General features: G+C 44.7%; 1 protein-coding gene across 2 annotated transcripts; it reads right to left on the reverse strand.

The window, feature by feature from the left end:
- Positions 1–735: 735 nt before the first annotated feature.
- LOC142463623 (uncharacterized) lies at positions 736–22,522 on the reverse strand. Of its 2 annotated transcripts, none has more exons than XM_075566587.1 (6): positions 22,398–22,522; positions 16,077–16,379; positions 15,172–15,453; positions 4,889–4,932; positions 2,583–2,651; positions 736–1,236 (listed from the first exon to the last, which is right to left on the reverse strand). In XM_075566587.1, exons 2-6 carry the CDS (start codon positions 16,354–16,356, stop codon positions 1,153–1,155), a joined length of 759 nt encoding a protein of 252 aa, XP_075422702.1. In that variant the 5' UTR covers positions 16,357–16,379; positions 22,398–22,522; the 3' UTR covers positions 736–1,152. The 2 variants fall into 2 exon arrangements, with proteins under 2 accessions (XP_075422702.1, XP_075422703.1); XM_075566588.1 differs by having other exon boundaries at positions 22,331–22,439.
- Positions 22,523–24,229: the final 1,707 nt, after the last annotated feature.

Consider the following 24,229-nt stretch of genomic DNA (forward strand, 5'->3'; position numbering starts at 1 on the left):
TGTTCCCTGTTCCTGTACTTGTCCTTGTGAATAAAAGTCCTTGACTGCAATTAGGCTTATTCCCTGTCTGTTCCTTGCCCTGTCCCTGTTCAGTGTTCAGAGAGAAGCCAGCACACAAGTTTAAACAAAATGCTTTAATGACCCAAGCAGTCCGACGTTTCGGTTGTGCACTACAGCCTTTTGCCCTGTCCCTGCCATAGCCTCTGTCCCTGTCCCTGTGGATATCCCTGCTGCCAACCTCTGCCTGTGACCCTGACCACGATTCTTGCCCCTGCCCTGGATCCCTGCTGGTGACCCCAACCATGCTTATTGCCACCTGCACTGGACCCTTGCCTATGAACCTGATGCCTCCTCGCCTGCCCCCTGCTGTTCTGGCAAATGAGGTCCTACCTGCACCAGAAGTCTTGACAGTTAGATTGTCCTTCAATATCCCCACACGGATTCTAAGTCAATACATTATTGAAAGGAGTGTTATGTATTATTAGAATTAAAAAGCATTTGTAAAGTAATTCAATGACAGCAAATGATTAAGTTTGATTTTAGCAGTTTTCTTTTTCTCATTTGTTCGTAAACCCCTGGGAGCTTCTCAGGCCCTCGACACGGTACCCTTTGTGCCCAGTGGATAATCCAGGCCTGCAGAGAGGGCAGTAGTTCAGGTGGGAGAGAATAAGAGAATATTGTAGAAGAATAGGAAATAACCTTCACTGTTTAAGCGTCGGACACATACTACAAATCCACAATTGATATATTTGAAATTTATTTATAACCAGCGTACCATCAGGCGGAAGAGAGTGTAATACAATATGACTTACATGTTCAGAAAGGTTATGCAAGCAATGAGATTCAAATCTCATGTTAATAAAAACACAGTTTTCAGAAAACCAATATACTTAGGAACCAAGCATTTAATTTTGCCCAAGGTGCCTTCACCACCACAGCTTATGGTTTGGGCAATCACCGTCATGATTTGTGTCAAAAGAAGGGAAATAAATCCATCTGATGCAGGCAGTGGCAGAGTGAATACTGAATCGTTTCTTACTAATACTTCATGCTCAGCCAGATACCGTTCTGCTGACCTTGTCTGCATCAAAGGCGTTAACAGGATGGTCAGAAACGTGACGTGTCCCAGAAGATGATGGGTGCAGCAGAAGATCAGTGGATAGGTTTTACAGTGAGGGCCACAATCAGACAAATTATCAACACAACTATAGACGCTATTATAATTAGGAAGAAATTCTGCAAAAGATAAAAGATGATATATATTGAGAAAGATAAAAAAGGAAGTAAGAATACGGCGGTTACAAGGCAGAACGTATGACCCAGTCTCTTCTTTATGATCTTCCCTTGTCCACCACTCAGGGATAGTGACATTAAAGAAAAGTAGGGATCACTTATTCTTCTTATAACAACACGTTCGCCAAATTAGTGGCAGGTTTAGACCAATCCTACTAAAGATAACAAATATTCCGGCTTCTTTACAAACTCATCACGTTCAGTAAAAAATGGCTTGGCTGCAAAACTGGCGTTCTTCTCAAGGATGTCTTCTCTCTGCCTCCTTTGTATCTAAAGCCCTCTCCCGACTTAAACCTTTCTCACTGGCTGCCCCGCACCTCTGGAACGCCCTTCCCCTCAAAACCCGACTAGCACCCTCTCTATCCACCTTTAAGACCCACCTTAAAACACACCTGCTTAACGAAGCATATAAGTAGCTCCGTGACTGATACTATACACCTCATACAGCTGCAGCGGACGTTATTCGAACAAATCACGGCGCCGATTTTGTGTGGTCTGCTGTACTCCACGAGGCATGAATGCGGCCAATCGCCCCAGGGACCCGCGCTTATCGCGTACGCTTTCTTTAAATTTCATGGATTCTGTTTCTTTGGTTACAATGTAATGAATGAATTGCAATGTGTACAGTACTCTGCTACTGTGTCACTGTGTCACTGTGTCACTCTGTTACTGTGCTACTGTGTCAATTTCAGGTGTTTCAAAATCAGAACACTAAAATGCCATTTTCTACACTCGCCACACTCGCATCTTAAGGCGGGAAGTTTGGAAGACCTCCCGCGCCATGACGTGGGTATTCCGATATACCAACGCATGAAGAGTTCGAATAGCGGCCGCTGCAGCTGTACATAAAGCTTGGCTCCCTGCAGACGCACTTACCAGAACGCCATCATACTGTCTCTGTACGTTCTCCCTGCCTACCAATTAGACTGTAAGCTCCTCGGGGCAGGGACTCCTCTTCCTTAATGTTACTTTTATGTCTGAAGCACTTATTCCCATTATGTGTTATTTGTATTAGTTGTTATTTATATGATGATATGAGTGTCACGTGTACTACTTCTGTGAAGCGCTATGCACATTAATGGCGCTATATAAATAAAGACATACACACATACTGTACATATAAAAAAGAAACAAGATTCAGCAATATTGGAGTACAGAAATGATCAGTTTTATCTCACATCGGGGGCTCATCTTGTACATCTTTTTATCAGTTTATTAAAAACATTACAAATGATTGGGTAGAAATGATTTACCGCCCACATCCCTAGATTAGTATTAGAGTTTGTTACCTTGTTACTGAGTTTGCACACATTGGGGGCTCTGGGTTCACTTATTTCTACTATGTCCGTAGGTGAGTTCTGAAAAAAAGAACCAAAAACAGTCTCAGAAAAAACAAGCTGTGTGTGCTGAGCACGCGCATTGTAAGTGAAACTTCTTTGTGTTTTCTAACTGTTTTGACACAGAAATTGTATTTGTGGTGGTGATGATTTAATTCAATGAAAGAGATTTGAGAGTAGAATTAATTTTAGATATTTTTGTGTTGAAATTTCCATACTATCACTTGGAATAAGTGATATAATTGACTTATGATAAGTAAAGATATATATATATATGCACGCAGTTGCCTAAGAGTCCAGCAATGAGGAGACAGCACACCATGTTTCACATAAACCCCGAGTATCATGCTCCTGTCACTTAGTGCTGTTTTCCACGGGTTGCCATGGTGACGCCGGACGCCCCCTTATGTAAATGCGCAGCTCATGATTGGCCCTTAGGCAACTGCGTGCATACGAGATACAAACAATGTCTACGACGCTACGATTGTTCGCACATGCGCAATCATGATAAGCTTATACCAAGCGGCCACCATACTTTATGTTTCATGGTGACGCCGGACGCTCCGGTATGCGCATGCGCAGTCCATAATCTGCCCTAATGGAGCCACAACGGTGCACATTAGACATAAATAGTGCTCTTGTTTGCGCATGCGCAATTACGATATGGCAACAGCTGATTAGCACCAGGCAGCCACCATACTCTTTGCTTGCTGACATCTGACCAATCCCTTAAGCAAGAAAGACACACATGACCATCAGCCTGCAATCTAACAAGTAAGGCTATTATTGACAACAGGTGAGCTATTTCGCTGGCTTTTCTTATTCTCTGATTGGTGAATTGGGTGTCATGAGTCACTGGGTGTTGGTATAAATGTATGTCACGGTCATTTGACCATTGCTGCCCTGAAGAAGGTTGCTCTCTGCAGACCGAAACGTTGGCTGGGGTGCCTGTATTTTTCTACAATACAGAATCATTTTGAATATCATTCCTGGTGTGCTGTCTGCTCGTTGCTGGACTCCAATCGGGTAATATCTCCATTATTCTTACCTACATATATATATATATTGCAAAGCAACAACCAGCACCCTGTAGTAATGAAAAATCCAGATGCTAATCCCGTAGGTAAGAATACTGGAGGTATTACCAGATATTACCAGATATTACCAGATATTACCAGATATTACCAGATATTACCAGATATTACCAGATATTACCAGATTGGAGTCCAGCAATGACGGTTTTATTTTTGGTACATTTGTAAAATGTTTCCTATTTGCACTTCGATATTTATACTCACGGGGTATTCCTCTAATAACGGCGGTGTGTGTGGCCGCACTCATGCACGGCACCCGGCGGCCGCTTGTGCGCATGCGTGGCACCATAGCGGCTGCTTCTGCGAATGCACGGCACCCGGCGGCCGCTTCTGCGCATGCGTGGCACCATAGCGGCTGCTTCTGTGAATGCACGGCACCCGGCGGCCACTTGTGCGCATGCGTGGCACCATAGCGGCTGCTTCTGCGAATGCACGGCACCCGGCGGCCACTTGTGCGCATGCGTGGCTCCGCGGCGGCCGCTTCTGCGCATGCACGGCACCCGGTGGCAGCTTGTGCACATGCGTGGCACCGTGGCGGCTGCTTCTGCGCATGCGTGACACCCGGCGGCAGCTTGTGCGCCCATCAGTAGCCCATGACGTAACTTTATGCATTTTCATTACCAGGAAAGAGATTTTTCACTAGAGATTGTCTTTAAGACACAAAATACCTCTCAACTGAAGTCCGTTCTGCGATAACAGCGATAACAGCGATAACAGCGATAACAGCGATAACTGCGATAACTGCGATAACTGCGATAACTGCGATAACAGCGATAACAGCGATAACAGCGATAACAGCGATAACAGCGATAGGAGCGCTAGTAATGTGGAGGGTAACTCACGAGACGGTGTGAATGCAGATTTACTGACTGCTCCCCACCATACGCTTCCATTGTTATAGAAAACTAGAAGGGGCAGATCATGAGAGAACCTCCCGTCATCATCACTAAAACATGGCGGGCGCATGGAACAGTCTGCCCAGGAACCGCGGTATATAATAATACTGACAAGTCATTAAAGGCAGCTTGGAATAGAGGCGTTGGAATTGTAAATATGGAAAAGGCTGGGTATCAAGCCGTCTCAACAGAAAATAGGCAGTGTTATTAATACGTCTGAACGATGACTAGGATGAACACTTAAGGAAACAATATTATTGCTACTAACCAAATAAGAAGTAGATCTGATTAGAGGTTGGCTTCCTCTGGGGTCTGTAAGAAAAATAGATACCATCAGAATTAATGAATCAGCTTATGAATGTATTAATCAAAAGCCCTCCAATAGCAGAATCAAAGAAATACAATAAAGAAAAAACACTTTTATCCCCGTAAATATTTACTAATGTTCCGTATTAATTCCACAACGCAATCCCACACACTGACTTCCCATATCCTCCAGTGTCTAATTTAAACCCTAGCTCTAACTTACAGAGGTCTCGACTATGCTGCCCCCCCTTACATCTCAGCCCTCATCCCCAAATACAGTCCTAAATACCCTCTGCCCACAACACCTGCCTTTCATCCTGGGAGGAGTGGCTCAGTGAGTAAATACACTCACTGGCACTGAGTTTGAACCTGGTTCAATTCCCAGTATCAGCTCCTTGTGACCTTGGGCAAGTCACTTTATCTCCCTGTGCCTCATACACCATAAACATAGATTGTAAGCTCCACGGGGCAGGGGCCTGTGCCTGCAAAATGTCTCTGTAAAGTTCTACGTAAAACTAGCAGCGCTATACAAGAACACGCTATTATTATTATTATTATTATTATTATTATTATCCTGCCTTATTATCTCCTCTTACGCCTGTGAGACTTCTCCCGTGCTGCCCCCTCTCTCTGCTACACCAGCAGATTCTCCCTCAGCTTTCAGGCATTTAAACACTTCCTGAAAGTACACCTGTTGAAGGAAGCCTCTCTAGCGCACCCCTAACACCCTCCCTGTTACATTTAACACCCTCCTAGACAAAGGAAAGGTAGCGCTATTCTAGAAAAAGACCAGCAGCCTGTGATATAACTCTGACCCCCCGGGTCAGATACAGAACATGAAGAAAACGTTATATCTATGGCGCTGGGTCACAGGCATATAAAGAATTAATAAAAAGTATTATACAACCAGTGAAGGGATGCGCTCCGCTGGAACTCTTCCAATGAAGACAATGAATCATGTAAGGGAAACAAAAACAGACATAGTGTAATACAGTAACTATACAATACACTTAACACTAAACAGACATCTGCTGAGACAAGGACTGTTATAAAAGGTATCACATTTAATAAAACAACATCATTTTAATGTTGTTTTATTAAATGTGATACCTTTTATAACAGTCCTTGTCTCAGCAGGTCTGTTTAGTGTTAAGTGTATTGTATAGTTACTGTATTACACTATGTCTGTTTTTGTTTCCCTTACATGATTCATTGTCTTCATTGGAAGAGTTTTCTTCATTTAACACCCTCCTGCTACCCCTCACCCCGATCATCCCTATCAGTACAAGCTGTGCGGCTGGTCAAAATTCCACTCTAACACCCCCAACATCCACACACCCAAACCTTAATGGAACCAGCTGTGTGTTTGGACCATACTCTATCCCGAGGCTTACTCTATCCCGAGGCTTACTCCATCCCGAGGCTTACTCCATCCCGAGGCTTACTCCATCCCGAGGCTTACTCCATCCCGAGGCTTACTCCATCCCGAGGCTTACTCCATCCCACAATGAGCAGCCACTCTAACTTTTGTTTCAACATTGTCCCTCATTTCCTCTAGAGTGTAAGCTCTTGTGACCGGTGCCCTCATTACTGCTCTGTATCTGCCTGTTTGTCTCTATATGTATGTAACTGTTTATATAATGATCACATCTCTGTACCCCGCTGCGGAATATGATGGCGCTTTTCAAACAAATGATTATAATAATAATAATAATAATAATAATAATAATAATATCAGTTTGAAACTGAAGGTCTCTAATAAACCTTATAGGTGGGAGTGCGAACGGTTACAGAATTGCCATTACACACGAGCTTTTTCTCCTTTTCAGAAACATCTCTTTCATATGTAAAGGCGGCGCGTCTGCGGTAGAACCCGTTGCTCTTTGTATGTGCATGGTCTAGGTCAGGGGGGCTCTGCCCTAGGCCTCACGCCCCCCTAAAAGGTCAGGTTTTAAGGATATCCCAGCTTCAGCTCAGGTGGCTCAATCAGAGGCTCAGTCGAAGACTTATGCTGAAGCAGGGACTGATTGAGCGACCTGTTCTGAAGCAGGGACTGAATGAGCGTCCTGTTCTGAAGCAGGGACAGAATGAGCGTCCTGTGCTGAAGCAGGGACTAATTGAGTCACCTGCGCTGAAGCAGAGACTAATTGAGCCACCTGTGTTGAAGCAGGGACTGACTGAGCCACCTGATCAGAAGTAGGGACTGATTGAGTCACCTGTGCTGAAGCAGGGATATCCTAAAAACCTGACATGGGGCTTGAGGACTGGAGTTGAGCCCCCTGGTCTAGTTAGCTGCTCCCAGCTCACATCCATGTTCTAAGGTTCCTTAACGTACCAACATTTGTGGCCTAAAGCTTCTCCGGCCTCCTGTGCACAATATAACGGGAATAGTATTGGGTGTGTTAATTACCAGCAGCAGACTAAGATGCGCCTCCTACACCAGCTACTGGGCTTCCTTATATTATACTGGGCCTGTCAACACAGCCTCACACACCCCGGTTCAAATGTATTCAAGAGGCCGATTTATCAAACATTGGGGGCTCTGATTGTCTCAATGCACCCCCAGAAAATAAACTCCGCTATTCATTTTATAATTCCATTTCTTGTCCAGCTTAACATGTAAAAGATGAGACAAGCCCAGACGTTTTCCTGCTCGGCGCCAGTCGGCCGCACCGTACGCGGCTCTCGCATTTCTGGGAAACACAGGAGCTTTGAGGCAGATTCAAATGAATGGAGCGTAAATCGTCCCTAGCAAGGAGAAGACAACTCCTTCAGAGCGGTTCATAACCAGCTGTCCCCTCCAGTGGGGCCCACCCTTGCAGATGCGGGCATTGGGCCTGACCGGGGACATGGGTACACCGGCAGGGGGCGGGGGGGGATTGGTGTGAGGACCTGGCAGCACACAGAGGCCCCAGCTACAGGAAGCAGAGGTAGGGCCAACCTCTGGCTGGGCCCAACATCCAGCGCTGGTCAGACGGGGCCCCCCCTGCTCTTGGGCCCCCCAACATTATCATGTTCAGTGGTAGTACACAGTGGTTATGCCCCTTGTGCTCAAAATATTACACTTGTGAATTAATCATACGTTTAGATATATCAAAAGGTTAGTTTCAGTAATGTCCAATTACTGAAAAATCCGTTCGACGAACCTGCAAACCGAATCCGAACCTGCGGACTGAATCCCAATCAGACAAACGGAATCCCAATCAGACAAACGGAATCCCCATCCGGCAAACGGAATCCCCATCCGACAAACGTTATCCCAATCCAGCAAACGGAATCCCAATCCGAAAAACGGAATCCGATTCCGGCAAACAGAATCCGATTCCGGCAAACGGAATCCGAATCCGGCAAACGGAATCCCGATCCGAAAAACGGAACCCCAATCTGGCAAACTGTATTCCAATCCAGCAAACGGAATCCCAATCCGGCAAACGGAATCCCAATCCAACAAACGGAATCCAAATCCGACAAACGGAATCCCAATCCGACAAACTGAATCCCAATCCGGCAAACGGAATCCCAATCCGGCAAACGGAATCCCAATCCGACAAACTGAATCCCAATCCGGCAAACTGTATCCCAATCAGACAAATGGAATCCCAATCCGACAAACTGAATCCCAATCCGACAAACTGAATCCCAATCCGACAAACTGAATCCCAATCCGACAAACGGAATCCCAATCCGACAAACTGAATCCCAATCCGACAAACTGAATCCCAATCCGACAAACTGAATCCCAATCCGACAAACTGAATCCCAATCCGACAAACTGAATCCCAATCCGACAAACTGAATCCCAATCCGACAAACTGAATCCCAATCCGACAAACTGAATCCCAATCCGACAAACTGAATCCCAATCAGACAAATGGAATCCCAATCCGACAAACTGAATCCCAATCCGGCAAACTGAATCCCAATCCGGCAAACGGAATCCCAATCGACAAACGGAATCCTAATCCGACAAACGGAATCCCAATCCGACAAACGGAATCCCAATCCGACAAACTGAATCCCAATCCGACAAACGGAATCCCAATCCGACAAACGGAATCCCAATCCGACAAACTGAATCCCAATCCGACAAACTGAATCCCAATCCGACAAACTGAATCCCAATCCGACAAACTGAATCCCAATCCGGCAAACGGAATCCCAATCCGGCAAACGGAATCCCAATCCGGCAAACGGAATCCCAATCCGGCAAACGGAATCCCAATCCGACAAACTGAATCCCAATCTGACAAACTGAATCCCAATCTGACAAACTGAATCCCAATCCGACAAACTGAATCCCAATCGGACAAACGAAATCTCAATGCGACAAATTGAATCAAATGTGATGTGTAATTTCTGTTGATTTCCACGTGGGATTAGCTATAAGCACCTTCCATGGACCCGTTTAATTTACAGTAAATCTTATGTCGGATTCAATTAAAATCCGAGAAACTAAGTCCAATCGGGGGATTTTAATAAGAGAAGCTGTTCAAAGCAATGCTGATTATCTGAACGAGGATCAATATTCCAATAAAGGTGATACTTTGTGGTAACCGCTACAAAAGTTTCAGTTTTTTGTGTTCTAGCAGTTCAGAGAGAATATTGCTAAATAAGCCAGATTTAGACATTTTGCATGGGTGCGGAGAAGTGATTGCGGTGAGTTGGGTGCAGAGAAGTGATTGCGGTGAGTTGGGTGCGGAGAAGTGATTGAGGTGAGTTGGGTGCGGAGAAGTGATTGAGGTTAGATGGGTGCGGAGAAGTGATTGCGGTGAGTTGGATGCGGAGAAGTGATTGAGGTGAGTTGGGTGCAGAGAAGTGATTGAGGTTAGATGGGTGCGGAGAAGTGATTGCGGTGAGTTGGGTGCGGAGAAGTGATTGCGGTGAGTTGGCTGCAGAGAAGTGATTGCGGTGAGTTGGGTGCGGAGAAGTGATTGAGGTGAGTTGCAGCAACTGCAAGCATGTTCAGGGGTCCTCATAACCAGGTGTCTCCTTCATCAAAGGGTTATATTGTAATTCCTGCTCAGTGTGTATCCCCCACCTGCGTTCTGCACCTTATCACTTACTGTAGGCTATTCACTTTAAACCGTAGCTGTCACCTGTCTGTATTCACTAACATTTTGGTTCAGCTAGTTCCAGAAATACCTAGAAGTACTGTATGCCAATCTCACGACAAAGTAAAAGGAATTTTTAGAAAGAGGAAGTGGAATAAAAAGAAAAGATTGCTTATGTTACCACACAGAGTACTCCTGCTTTCTAAGAAACTGTGTGTCTTTTCTTCGCTTGCTGGCTTCATCAGTTCAGATCCTTCTCCCTGGTCCGGGCGGGGCCCGGTGTATCCTCTGGTCAGTATGGCACCGTACACCGAGAAACATCTCTATGCTGGGCCTCTGTGTTCCTGTCCTGATTACTCTTATTTAAAGATGTGTGAACGGGTCACAATGGACGTCACACAATGTGAATTTTGTGTACATTGTGTACAGTTAATGTGGGAGAGGCGGGGGTTAATGGAAAAAAGGATGTGAAATATTGCCCCTTTCCTGCCTAATGTGTTACATCTGTTCAAAGGGGGGAACATTGGTCATGTGACCTTGCGTATAAAGTTCATATCACCAGAGCACCCATGCACATTTCTTGGGCCAACTGCTCCTTTTTTCACAATTATTTCACAAAAAAGTGCAACTTTTGCTGAGTTTGCAAACTTACGCGAATATTTTGAGCATCAATACTTTTTTTTGGTATAAACAGATGCAAAATTCCCCAAAGAGAGAATATTAGGGGATACAAGTTACTGTAGGAAGCACAGCTGTGAACTTGTATTATCGAACGAGTAACATGCAACGGTAACTGTAGAAGATAAATCATTTAGTGGAAAAAAGAGCGATAGTTGGTATTGTCCATCATTGGATTATTTCCCCACACATAGAATAACATGAACCATTTACAGTTGTCATGACGTGTCAGGATATACTGGGACGTCCTGTCCAAGAATTACCTTGGGACATTATACTGTACTAAGTTCAGTGGCATTTAGGTACATATTGCAATATTCTACACTTCGATTTAAGAGAATGGAAGTAGATGCATTAAGTGTGCGTTACCCTGTTCCCACTATACCAAATGGGGGAAATGAATGGGGCCGGGTGAGAGGCAGTGAAATAAGCACAGGACTGGAGAATAGAACTGGGAGTTGTGGGGACATTAGGTTGATTTACTGTAGAATAGCAAGAGTTTGAGCTATATGTAGTCAGTGATGGGTTTATCAGTGGGGTTTATCAGACGGGTTTATCAGTGAGGACTGTGGGAACAGCAGAGACTGGGGTGTGGATGAGATGATGTAAACTGGATACTCAGTTGGCTTCTACACAGTCTAGTAACTTAATTGTAGTGAACAAGTTATGGTGTCTTCAGAAATGTCTGAGCAGTAATACGATAACACAAGGTTATGTACTGAAAGGTGTGGCTAGCAGGAAAGGGGAACCTTTTGGGGGAGTTTGGTAGCCTAGGAACAAATAGGAAGTTAGGTTTTACAGCAGATAGGAAGATGGACAGAATAGGTAGGCCAGGTGCTTCTTATCCAACGTTAAATGTCTATGTTTCTACCAGGACGTCCAGCTCAAATTTTTTTTTATTTGTATCCGTTAACTACTTTGAAAATGAACTAACGAAAGTGTTTCCTGTATGTATTTTGTGTGAAGGCCCCATTGAAGCAGTAGGGTTAGAATATGCTGCTGAACCGTTTTACAATATATTTCATAGTTACATATAGCTACATAGTAGATGAGGTTGAAAAAAGACGTAGGTCCATCAAGTTCAACCTATGCTAAATTTAGACAACTGATACTTTATCCTATATCTATACTTACTCATTGATCCAGAGGAAGGCAAACAAAAAACCCCATTAAGGGGGAAAATTAATTCCTTCCTGACTCCAAGAATTGGCAATCGGATCAATCCCTGGATCAACATCCTTCCCATGTATACTTATTTGGTATATCCCTGTATACCTTTCCCATCTAAAAAGATGTCCAACCTTTTTTTGAACAAATCTATTGTATCTGTCATCACAGTCTCCATGGGTAATGAATTCCACATTTTAACTGCCCTTACTGTAAAGAACCCTTTCCTTTGTTGCTGGTGAAATTTACTTTCCTCCAACCTTAAGGGATGGCCCGAGTCCTTTGTACTGCCCGTGGGATGAATAGTTCTTTTGAAAGCTCCTTGTTTTGTCCCTGAATATATTTGTATATAGTTATCATATCCCCTCTTAGACGCCTCTTTTCTAATGTAAATAAATCTAATTTAGCTAGCCTCTCCTCATAAGTTCGAATGTCCACCCCCTTTATTAATTTGGTGGCTCTTCTCTGCACTCTCTCTAGTTCCATAATGTCTTTTCTTAGGATTGGTGCCCAAAATTGTATTCCATATTCAAGGTGTGGTCTTACTAATGCTTTGTAAAGGGGCATAATTATGTTTACTTCCCTTCCATCCATTGCCAGTTTGATGCAAGATAAGATCTTGTTCGCCTTTGCAGCTACAGTACTGCATGACATTGGGCACTATTGCTAAGCCTGCTGTCTACAAGCTCTCCTAAATCCTTCTCCATCAAGGATTCCCCCAATATATCTCAATTTAATTTATAAGTCGCCTTTTTATTCTTGCATCCCAAATGCATAACCTTACATTTATCTGTATTAAACCTCATCTGCCATTTACCTGCCCACGTTTCCAGTCTCTCCAAGTCCTTCTGAAGAGAAATTACATCCTGCTCTAATTCTATTACCTTACACAATTTAGTATCATCAGCAAAGATGGAGACTTTGCTCTCGATGCCAACCTCAAGGTCATTAATAAACAAGTTAAAAAGCAGGGGTCCCAGTACCGATCCTTGAGGTACTCCACTCACGACTTTAGCCCAACCTGAAAAAGTTCCATTTATGACAACCCTCTGTTGTCTGTCCTTTAACCAGTTTTCAATCCAGGTGCGTATATTATTACTGAGTCCAATTTTCTTTATTGTGTACACCAACCTCTTGTGTGAAACCGTATCAAAAGCCTTTGCAAAATCCAAGTAGACCACATCAACTGCATTACCCTGGTCTAAATTCCTACTTACCTCCTCAAAGAAACAAATAAGGTTAGTTTGGCAAGACCTATCCTTCATAAATGCATGCTGACTATTACTAATAATTTTGTCTTCCATTAGGTATTCCTGAATATTATCCCGTATTAAACCTTCAAGTAGTTTCCCTACTATTGAAGTCAGGCTTACAGGTCTGTAATTTCCCGGTTGTGATCTAGCTCCCTTTTTAAATATAGGCACCACATCTGCTTTACGCCAATCTTGTGGTACTGAGCCTGTGGAAATGGAGTCCTTGAATATTAAATAAAATGGTTTTGCCATTACTGAGCTTAACTCCTTGAGAACTCTTGGATGTATGCCATCGGGGCCAGGTGCCTTATTTACTTTAATTTTTTCAAGTCGCTTATGAACTTCTTCCTCAGTTAACCAATTGTTCATTAATATGGAGGTTGTGGCTTCCTCCTGCGGCACTACTATTGAACTTGATTCTTCCCTGGTAAACACAGAGGCAAATGATTTGTTTAATACCTCAGCTTTTTCCTTATCTCCAATAATCTGCCTACCCATCTCACACTGAAAGGGTCCTATATTTTCTTTTCTCATTTTCTTGTTATTAAGGTACTTAAAGAACTTTTTAGTGTTGGCCTTAATATCTATCGCAATCCTTTTTTCATTATCCATTTGTGCTAATTTGATTGCCCTTTTGCAATTTTTGTTACATTCCATATAATTTTGATACGATGCCTCTGTCCCTTCTGACTTAAAGAATCTAAACGCCTTCCTCTTCTTGTCCATTTCCTCCCCTACCTGTTTATTTAGCAACATTGGTTTTGACTTATTTCTTTTATACTTATTACCCAAGGGTATACACTGATAAGTGTGCTTTTCTAACAATGTTTTAAAGGTCTGCCCATTTATCTTCTACATTTTTCCCTGCAAAAACATCATCCCATTGTATTACTACTAGATTAGACCTCAGTTTATTAAAATCTGCCTTTCTAAAGTTTAAGGTCTTTGTTGAACCCAAGTAATCTGTTTTTTGATCATTTATTTCAAATGAGACCATGTTATGATCACCATTACCCAAATGTTCCAGGACTTGAATATTTGTTATTACTTCTACATTGTTTGATATGACCAAATCCAGAACTGCCCCTCTCCTGGTTGGTTCCTCAATAATTTGGGTCATATAATTATCTTTAAGCACCCCCAAAAACCTGTTTCCTTTTGTTGTAACGCTAATCTCATTGCCCCAGTCTATGTCTGTATAATTAAAATCCCCCATTATGCAAACATGACCCAGTTTTGATGCCTTCTCCATTTGCAAAAGTATTTTAGCTTCCTCAACCTCACCGATATTTGGTGGTTTATAGCATATTCCCACAAACATTGTCTTTATACTTTTATCTCCACTGCTAATTTCTATCCACAAAGTCTCTACATTTTCATCATTCCCTTCATAGACATCATCCCTTATAATAGGTTTTAGATCCGGTTTAACATATAAACATACTCCACCTCCCCTTCTATTTGTTCGATCCTTCCGAAAAAGAGAATACCCCTTTAAATGAACTGTCCAGTCATGAGTTTCATCCCACCATGTTTCAGTAATGCCTATGATATCATTCTGCTCCCTTGCAGCTATTAATTCAAGCTCCCCCATTTTATCTGTTAGGCTTCTTGCATTAGCAAGCATGCATTTAAGTTTTTTTCAGCCTGTACTATTATCTTATCTCATCTTATCCCACTTGGTTTAGTCTTTAGAAGTTTTCTAGTATTATCTGTATTTACTATGGGTATCTCAATGCTTTTCAAACTTGCACTTGCCCCCATTCTACCTCCATACCACCTTGTATCCTCATCTATTCCATTTAGTTCATTATCTGTTTCATTCCCCTCCCCCCTCCATCCTAGTTTAAAATCTCCTCCAACCTTTTTAGCATTCTCCCCGCTAGCACAGAAGATCCCTCTTCATTGAGGTACAATCCGTCCCAAGAATATACATGGCACATCTCAGAAAAGGAGTCCCAGTGCTCTAAAAACCCAAACCCCTCCTTCCTGCACCATTTCTATCACTTTTTTATTTTAAACAATATTTGAAAGATCTGCCCAATCAAACAAAGTACTCTGCCCTTAATCTCCCTTGAAAGTCAGTAAGAAACTACCGTCTCTGCTATGTTGGTCTTTATGGCCAGCCACGATCTCCTTCATCTCTTTTCTCTTCTTCACCACTGAGTTATATTCATCATGTAGCAGGTTCGAAGTGGGCCGCTCACTCCATATTGGGTCTGAAGCATACATGTTGCAGGATCTCTTCTCCTGCTCACTGAAAAGGAACAGATCACAAGCCAATTGGCCAATGCTGTACTGGTCTTGTAGGATTCTCTTCTTCTCCTCAGGGCTGCTGTTCTCCACGTCATCCATCACCACAATGACCCGTTTCTTTCCTACACACAAAGAAAGAATCATTAATTAACTGACTATTTTATTATTGTGAGCTCTTCATTCGGGGTGAATGCTCAAGCATTCGGTTATGGACCTGAATCTTAAGATAATGGCTTTTCTTCCTGGGAAAGATGGATACATGGATGGATTCCATGCAAATATAGAGCCTTATATAGTACATTTACAGTGGTTAGACTCAGGGAAATGTCATAATGTTCTGAAATGTAACATGGGCTGAGTACAAATATATTATTTGTATTGTTACTTCTTGTTGTTGATTTAATGGTTTGTGCAGTGTGCTAATAAATAATGATATTAGTGTATATGTATTATTGGTAGGATAAACCGATGTTGAATGAGGAACAGCAGTTACACTCTTATATTTATAAAACTGTAGATTTCTTATTTTGCAGTATGTAGGATAAAATGGCAGAGATGGTTCAAATGTTGGCAGCTTCATTTTCAACCTACCTCTTGCGTATCAAGAACCAATATTAGAAGGTTATCTTACAGGCATGAAGTTACTGTCCCTGTGCTATTTACTGGCAACCAGTTGTATAAAATACATTTTGCTACCCTCCCTTATACTGTAGGTGGGGGTTTGTATAAGAAAATTACTTCTCACCAAGTATAGTACTTAAATGTTCCAGCTCCATGTCATACAAAGAGTCAGTCACATTGGTGACGTTCAGTCTCCCTCTCTTCCGAGAGTGGTACAGGATGGCGAATGTGCACTGGGTGACATTGTTCATGAACTGGTGGAAGTTGTTATTGGCGATGTATATGGGGTGTACCTCTGTCACCACACTCTTGAAAAACCCTGAAAGTAGCAGGAGATACAACCAGTTGTAGTTGTCTCTTCCGTCTCTTGAGAAGATCCCAACTTTATGTGCATTACTGGCCATTTGCTCAGCTCAGTCAGCTTCCCCTGAGAAAAGACAAAAACAGAGTAACAGCCACGTGAATAGAATGGCAACAACCTATGTTGCAGGTCACTGTCCACATCTCATCTGTTTTATAGGGTAAGAAAACCCAGTCATCCAGTCCTGACATCCAGGACTGGGAGGTATCATTTGACATGTTTGTCCATCACACCAATAACTAAGGAAGAACACTTTTGCAGGTTCAAAATCCCAAAGTCCCTGAACTTGGGGGGATTCGGACTTCCCAAACCTGAACTGTCCGAGGCACCGTAATTCTGAACCACAAGTATATGTACAAGTATATGTATCTGCAATCTGAATCTCTGGCAGAGACCGTCCACAATACATTTCTGCCTTCATTTGGATTCGGTCCCTCCTCCCACTTCTGTCCATCTAATGTCCTCCCTGGGGGTTGGTAACCCCACAAAATTCCCCCATCTCCAGTGGTCATTAGCATCTTCAGCTCTGTCTGATGCTACCTGTAGGGTGCTGACTACGCCTCCTCTAACATCAGGATCCAATCAGCAGGGGAGGCAGGATACACAGGATGTCTTTGAGTGGCAGCTAACCCCTGCAGATCCTACAATTATCCCCTCTGTCTCTTTGTCCAGTGTCAGTATTCTGACCTCTTCTGTGAGATGACATTTCGCATATCAGTGTATACTGTATACTTAGCTGATTTTGGTATTCATTATTTTAGGTCTTTTTTTCAACCAAAAAAGTTTTTATTGAGTGTATGGTACAATCATCACATACTCTACCAACCCATTGTCGTATATAACAGTACACATAACAACTCATTTTGTATTTGGGCTCACAAAAGACAAACCGGGGTTACGCACAGACCCACCAGACTTACAACCAGACTACACAAGGGGAGAGGTAGGGAGGGTGGGGGGGAGGGGTGGGGCTGCCCCAGAAAGGTTCCGGATCAGCTGGGCTCGTCCTGGAGATCACAGCTATTTTAGGGTCTTTTGCAGGCCTCTCTTCGTGTCTCATATATATATATATATATGTATATATATATATATATATATATATACAGTATAAACATTATTGTATGCTCATTTGCATGTCTTAGACAGGTCTGCAACCCTGCCTTTCACCATTATCACCCAGCATACAGCGCTTCCACTGCAGCAAGGGATTCTGGGAATGACATGCAAATGAGCACACAGTACCACCTTTTGCTTCAAAACAAAAAGCAAAAGGTGGCACTGTGTGCTCATTTGCATGCCATTTCCCAGAATCCCTTGCTGCAATGGAAGCGTATATAGAGGCATATATTTGAGGCTTTTGCTCTAGATGCTGAATTCTATCTATGGATGCTGCGCTTATTGCGTCATGACGTCAGCCATCGTGACGTCAACACGCGACTATCCGGGGTTGCCATAGCTTCCAAATTTAGTTGTAGAGCTAGAGGCATGGTAGTCCAGTCGCCCCTATTGCTTGTTCCCCCTCTATGTGAGTACCACATCGGCAGTAGTGATTTCACGCTGCCGATTGTGACAATAGGGGATACTGACGTCATGACGCTCATACACGGTGACGTCATACGTCATGACGTCAGTCGCATTATTGCGAGCACTCCTCTTTCCTTTCCCTTCATACCCTTCAGCTGTTCCTCACTGAACTTTGGCGCGAAATTTCAGTACTACACCCCCTGACTCCATTATAAATGCTAGGCTCACTCTCCACAACTCCACACCCCAAAGAAGACCGTTTGTCGAAACGCGTTGGAGTGGGAGTCTGTGGAGGGGGACCCCTGACTTTTTCCATTATAGGAGGCTTCTGCAATTCGTTTTTTGGCCATACCAACCACATAGATTTTGGTGATGTATCCTAATTTAACAACACTGTGATACATGCTCTTATACTGGATTCCTTGACATTAGCCTAGGCAATATTGTTCATATGCAACCTAGGGTTATATTACAGGCATACTTCTATCTATAGTACACAGCTCTGCAGTAATGTGTTACATTACAGGATAGTGCCTTTCAGTGAGCTACCAATGTTTTGGATAGAATGTATTTGACTATCTACCATAACAGCCATTGGTGATCCTTTTGACCAATTAATGTGCCTTTGTCCTCATGGTATATCTGTATTGTCAGTTGTGAGTCCCCCTTCTCTTTTATATTTCTCGACTTGTTTTTATCTTTTTACTAATACATTTGTAACAATAATCATATTCTGGTATGCCCGTGTGCTTCAATATAAGGATACTTTCTTGTTGTGCTATATATATGAAATAAAAAATGAAAATAGCCGTGTTAGTCCAGTTGATATAGTGCAGAATAAATTAGTTCTTCAGTATTAGGTGATACCTTTTTTATTTGGACTAACAATTTATGTCATAGGACAAGCTTTCGAGAGTTATCCTCTCTTATGATCAGTATTGCAGACCTGAGGAAGAGAGAACTCTCGAAAGCTTGTCCTATGACATAAATTGTTAGTCCAAATAAAAAAGGTATCACCTAATACTGAAGAACTCATATATATATATATATATATATATATATATATATATATATATATATATATATATATATATACACACACATACAGATGCAGCGGCCTTATCCGGCCATTTCTCGGGTTGCACCATGCACTATAGTGCGTGGTGGTCCGAGATGGTCCGCTGCAGACCGCTCCCTCTGCCCCCAATAAACCTGGTAGTCTGCCTTAACCCCTTCATTGCCTTAGCAGTTAGCCGCTAAGGTAATGGAGCTGCTTACATTTTATTTTCATTCATAGTGAGCGTGAGCAGGGGGTCTCTTGAGCTGAACAAAGTTTATTTCAGCCTCAGGAACCCCCTGCTTCCCGAGATACAGGCCCCGTTATGGGGTGCTTCCCGAGATACAGGCCCCGTTATGGGGTGCTTCCCGAGATACAGGCCCCGTTATGGGGTACCGGTATCCCCGCCATGGTAAAATCCTCTGTGCCACGTGACTGGAAGGTCTTTAACATTGCGGGGATACCGGCACCCCATAACATTGCGGGGATACCGGCACCCCATAACATTGCGGGGATACCGGCACCCCATAACATTGCGGGGATACCGGCACCCCATAACAGTGCGGGGATACCGGCACCCCATAACAGTGCGGGGATACCGGCACCCCATAACAGTGCGGGGATACCGGCACCCCATAACAGTGCGGGGATACCGGCACCCCATAACAGTGCGGGGATACCGGCACCCCATAACAGTGCGGGGATACCGGCACCCCATAACAGTGCGGGGATACCGGCACCCCATAACATTGCGGGGATACCGGCACCCCATAACATTGCGGGGATACCGGCACCCCATAACATTGCGGGGATACCGGCACCCCATAACAGTGCGGGGATACCGGCACCCCATAACATTGCGGGGATACCGGCACAACATAACATTGCGGGGATACCGGCACCCCATAACATTGCGGGGATACCGGCACCCCATAACAGGGCCTGTATCTTGCGAAGTAGGGTGTTCCCGGACCTGAAATCAATGCGGCTCAGCTCCAGAGACCCCCTGCTACAATACAACAACTGTAGAGTTTAAAATGAAATAAACCCCCCCGCGGTCGCCTGTTAGAGTCGCGCAGGTAGTGTGACTGATGCAGCCTCTTACTGCGCGTCTCTTACAGACCCCGGTAAGATTAACACAGCAGGGACCCCCGCTGTGTTAATCCGCTGGGCCATTAGTCTGTCGCGGCAAATGTAGAAAGGATGGCCGGGGCGATCTCGAAAACCAATTTGAGAAATGATCGGATACCGGCCGCTGCATCTGTACATATATACTTTATACTGTACACACTTATAAACCCCCTTTTGTGTGGCTACCATCCCTGTTATACTGTACGGGGGCTCACCACACGTCAATCCATCATTTTGATAAGTTCTCCCTCTACTCGTCCTGAGCAGTGAACACTCACCCACTATAATTCTCCTAAACGTGCTGGGATTCTGACCAATCACAGACTCACGCCGGCTGCGGTGGGCGGCAGTTCCCGAGCAAACCCGATTGTGAAAGGCAAAGGGATCAGAACATACCCTGGGCCCCTTCTTACAGCAAAAAAAACACATGGCTGCAAAAGTCTTCATATTACCCCAAAACAACAAGGATTTGTGAAGCCGCGCCAGTGCCTATCCTGCCTCGCACACGTATAAAATTACACACACACAGATCTCTATTACAGGAATAGCCGGCCCCGCCCCGGACTGACTGCCACGCCCTCACAAAGCGAAAGCACCTTCACCTGTGTATTACAAGACAGGCATTAACCCTGTCCTGCTGCAGGTGCCTGGGACACTTCTCTCAGCGTGTAAGGGGTTCCAATGAGTAAATGTGAGTTTGAATAACCCCAGAAACGTGTCAATGTACAAAAATCCTGCAGGGAAAAGGCTGTTTCTCGCTGAATGAATAGCTGCTCACCCTAGTGTATCAGACCCATAGTATTCCTTCTCTCCTCCCATTATAATCCACCCTGATGAAGGCAGGAATATAGTGTGGGGCTATTGAAAAGCTTCTTCATGACGTTTTGCTAGATCTCTGTTCTCTTTGATAAGGCGCCACCTACGGCGCGGAACGCGTCAGAGTGTTGTTCCAGTTTCCTTATGCGCACTATGTGCTAATACATTTGTATTCTTTTTGACTTTCGATCCTGCCCCCAGTTCTCTTTTTGGCTGTGCCCCATGTTACTTTGTGTACTCTTCGGGATATGGCTCGACAGGACGCACGCAAGGATGCATGACTATTGAAAAGCAGTGGTACTGTGAGTACAGTTTTCTCATTCTCTGGGTATCTTGCCTTTGGGAGCTGCTCTGATTGCCCAATCGGATTCAGGTTGCTGGGTTTCCCTGTGACTCCTAGTGTTGTCCTAGCTATCTGCGGGGCTCCAATTGGCTTCTATCCCAGCATACTATATATAGGATCCAGCATCAAAGGTTTATATTGGGAACTTCATCATCCTATATACTAAGGATTATATCCACAGCGCTGCCTTGTGATGGCTTTCATTAATTTCATTAATGGCTATATATAAATAAAGACATAGAATGGCTTGATTAAGAATAACCTGCAGCATTACTTGGAGATTCATTTCTCCTTAAATTTAGATCTCTGTTCTTGTTAACCGTTTCTCTACCCTACAATACCTCTCCCTGTTTCACTACCCTCCTTCCTGCTAAACCATTATTATAAATCTCATTCTCTCTCACTCTCCTCTCCCTGCACACAGTCTCTCTCTCTCCCCCTCCCTCCCTCTCTCCCCCTCCCTCCCTCTCTCCCCCTCCCTCTCTCCCTCCCCCTCTCCCTCCCCCTCTCCCTCCCTCCCCCTCTCTCCCCCTCTCCCCCCCTCCCCCCTCTCCCTCCCCCCTCTCCTCCTCCCTCCCCCTCTCCCTCCCTCTCCCTCTCCCTCCCTCTCCCTCCCTCCCTCTCCCTCTCCCTCCCTCCCTCTCCCTCCCTCTCCCTCTCCTCTCTCTCCCCCTCTCTCTCCCCCTCTCTCTCTCTCTCCCTCTCCCCCTCTCTCCCCCTCTCTCCCCCTCTCCCCCCCTCCCCCCCTCTCCCCCCCTCCCCCCCTCTCCCCCCCCCTCCCCCCCTCTCCCCCCCCCTCCCCCCCTCTCCCCCCCCCTCCCCCCCTCTCCCCCCCCCTCCCCCCCTCTCCCCCCCCCTCCCCCCCTCTCCCCCCCCCTCCCCCCCCCCTCCCCCCCTCTCCCCCCCCCTCCCCCCCCTCCCCCCCTCTCCCCCTCTCTCCCCCCCTCCCCCCCTCTCCCCCTCTCTCCCCCCCTCCCCCCCTCTCCCCCTCTCTCCCCCCCTCCCCCCCTCTCCCCCTCTCTCCCCCCCTCTCCCCCTCTCTCCCCCTCTCTCCCTCTCCCCCTCTCCCCCTCTCCCCCTCTCCCCCTCTCTCCCTCTCTCTCTTCTGATCTTCCTGTCCTTGTGTCTCTCTCCTCCTCTCCTTACCTTTCTTTGCATGTTTCACTCCGCCTGTGTGACACAAGGCTCAGGAGGCTGTAATACTATACGTTACCTGCACAGGTGGTGTTACACTTCAGTGTCTGGCGAGAGATTCTCTGGCTCTGAGCTTTAATCTGCTCACACCCTCTGCAGCACCAGGAAGAGTCAGAGGGAAAATCACTACACGCCTCTCCTCCCACATAACGTTGGGACATACTGTGACACCGCGATCCCCAATATGTGTGGGGACACTAAGTGACTACACACATTTTATATTCCTTCGGTCATCTGTCACACACTCTCTGGCCCATAGTTACTAAGCAAGTCTATTATCACAAGACACCTTGGCTCAAATGGGCCGTAAGGTATCAATTAGCAGAACGCTACTTAGTAAACATGGCCCTATGTCTTCCTGTGTCTCACTTATCCCCCTGTAACTACGGATGTAGCAAACATCATTGTCTTTGGTGCGGCTACTCTCACAGTGAAATGACCTCGGTGGTCACACGACCTCGGTGGTTACATGACCTCTGTGGTTACGCGACCTCGGTGCTTACGTGACCTCAGTGGTCACACGACCTCGGTGGTCACACGACCTCTGTGGTTAAGCGACCTCGGTGGTTACATGACCTCGGTGGTCACACGACCTCTGTGGTTATGTGACCTCGTGGTCACACGACCTCGGTGGTTACGTGACCACGGTGGTGACACGACCTCAGTGGCCACGCGACCTCGTCGTCACATGACCCCGGTGGTCACACGACCTCAGTGATAGTATACAGTGATAGTATACAGTGACAGTATACAGTGATAGTATACAGTGATAGTATGCAGTGACAGTATACAGTGACAGTATACAGTGATAGTATACAGTGACAGTATACAGTGATAGTATGCAGTGACAGTATACAGTGACAGTATACAGTGATAGTATACAGTGATAGTATACAGTGATAGTATACAGTGATAGTATACAGTGATAGTATACAGTGACAGTATACAGTGACAGTATACAGTGACAGTATACAGTGACAGTATACAGTGATAGTATACAGTGACAGTATACAGTGATAGTATACGGTGTCACTCAGGGATATTCGCCAATCAGGGTAAGAGAGAAAAGACATCCATAGCGTAATCCGGTACAAGAAATAATTTTATAGAAACAATTAAAAAATGAACACTTATACAGTGTCGTAAGAAATAAGACACATAAAATGCTGATGTCATCAGATTGGGGTGCTCCCCGCTACCTCCGTCACAGACGTCTCCGCTTCAGCTCAGTGCTGTCTGCATCAGTTGTGTGTGAAGCTGCAGGTAAGTATCCTGATGATAGGAGGGTGTTTGTGCCAGTTCTCCCGTCTAAGGAACAGCTCGGCGCAACATCCAAGGGGGAGCGATATGGAGCCGTCTGATGACGTCACAAGGGCGACTCTACGCGTTTCACTAGGCGTGTAGCTTCGTCAGGAGCCAATGACTTTGAGTTCATTTGATTGATACCACGTGAGTCTCCATTTGGTCGAGTATCCAATATAATCGATGGTTACAAACTATATTTGCACTATGTTTTATTCCTCTTTTATTACATATTGAACCTGCGCTCCCCCACACCTTGAGGCCATCAACGTTTGAAATGGATTCAACAGACCGTCCACTTAAAGGGTTTTGAGCTGCAAATCTCTTTATTTTCACATTATTCGTTAGTCACTTTATGATTACACATTATTTCCCTTTGTTTAAGTTTTTATGTTTTATTCACATATTTTCGGCACTATTTTATGCCCTTTATCGCTGCGCCTCCCTATTTGCACTATGCTGCACTCTGTTCTTTCACTCCCCTTGTCATTTTCCAGAGCTTCACTGCATACAGGTAACGGAGCACAAACATGTCTGTTACAGACACAC

Source organism: Ascaphus truei, chromosome 11 (assembly GCF_040206685.1).
Source record: "Ascaphus truei isolate aAscTru1 chromosome 11, aAscTru1.hap1, whole genome shotgun sequence".
Taxonomy (NCBI): domain Eukaryota; kingdom Metazoa; phylum Chordata; class Amphibia; order Anura; family Ascaphidae; genus Ascaphus; species Ascaphus truei.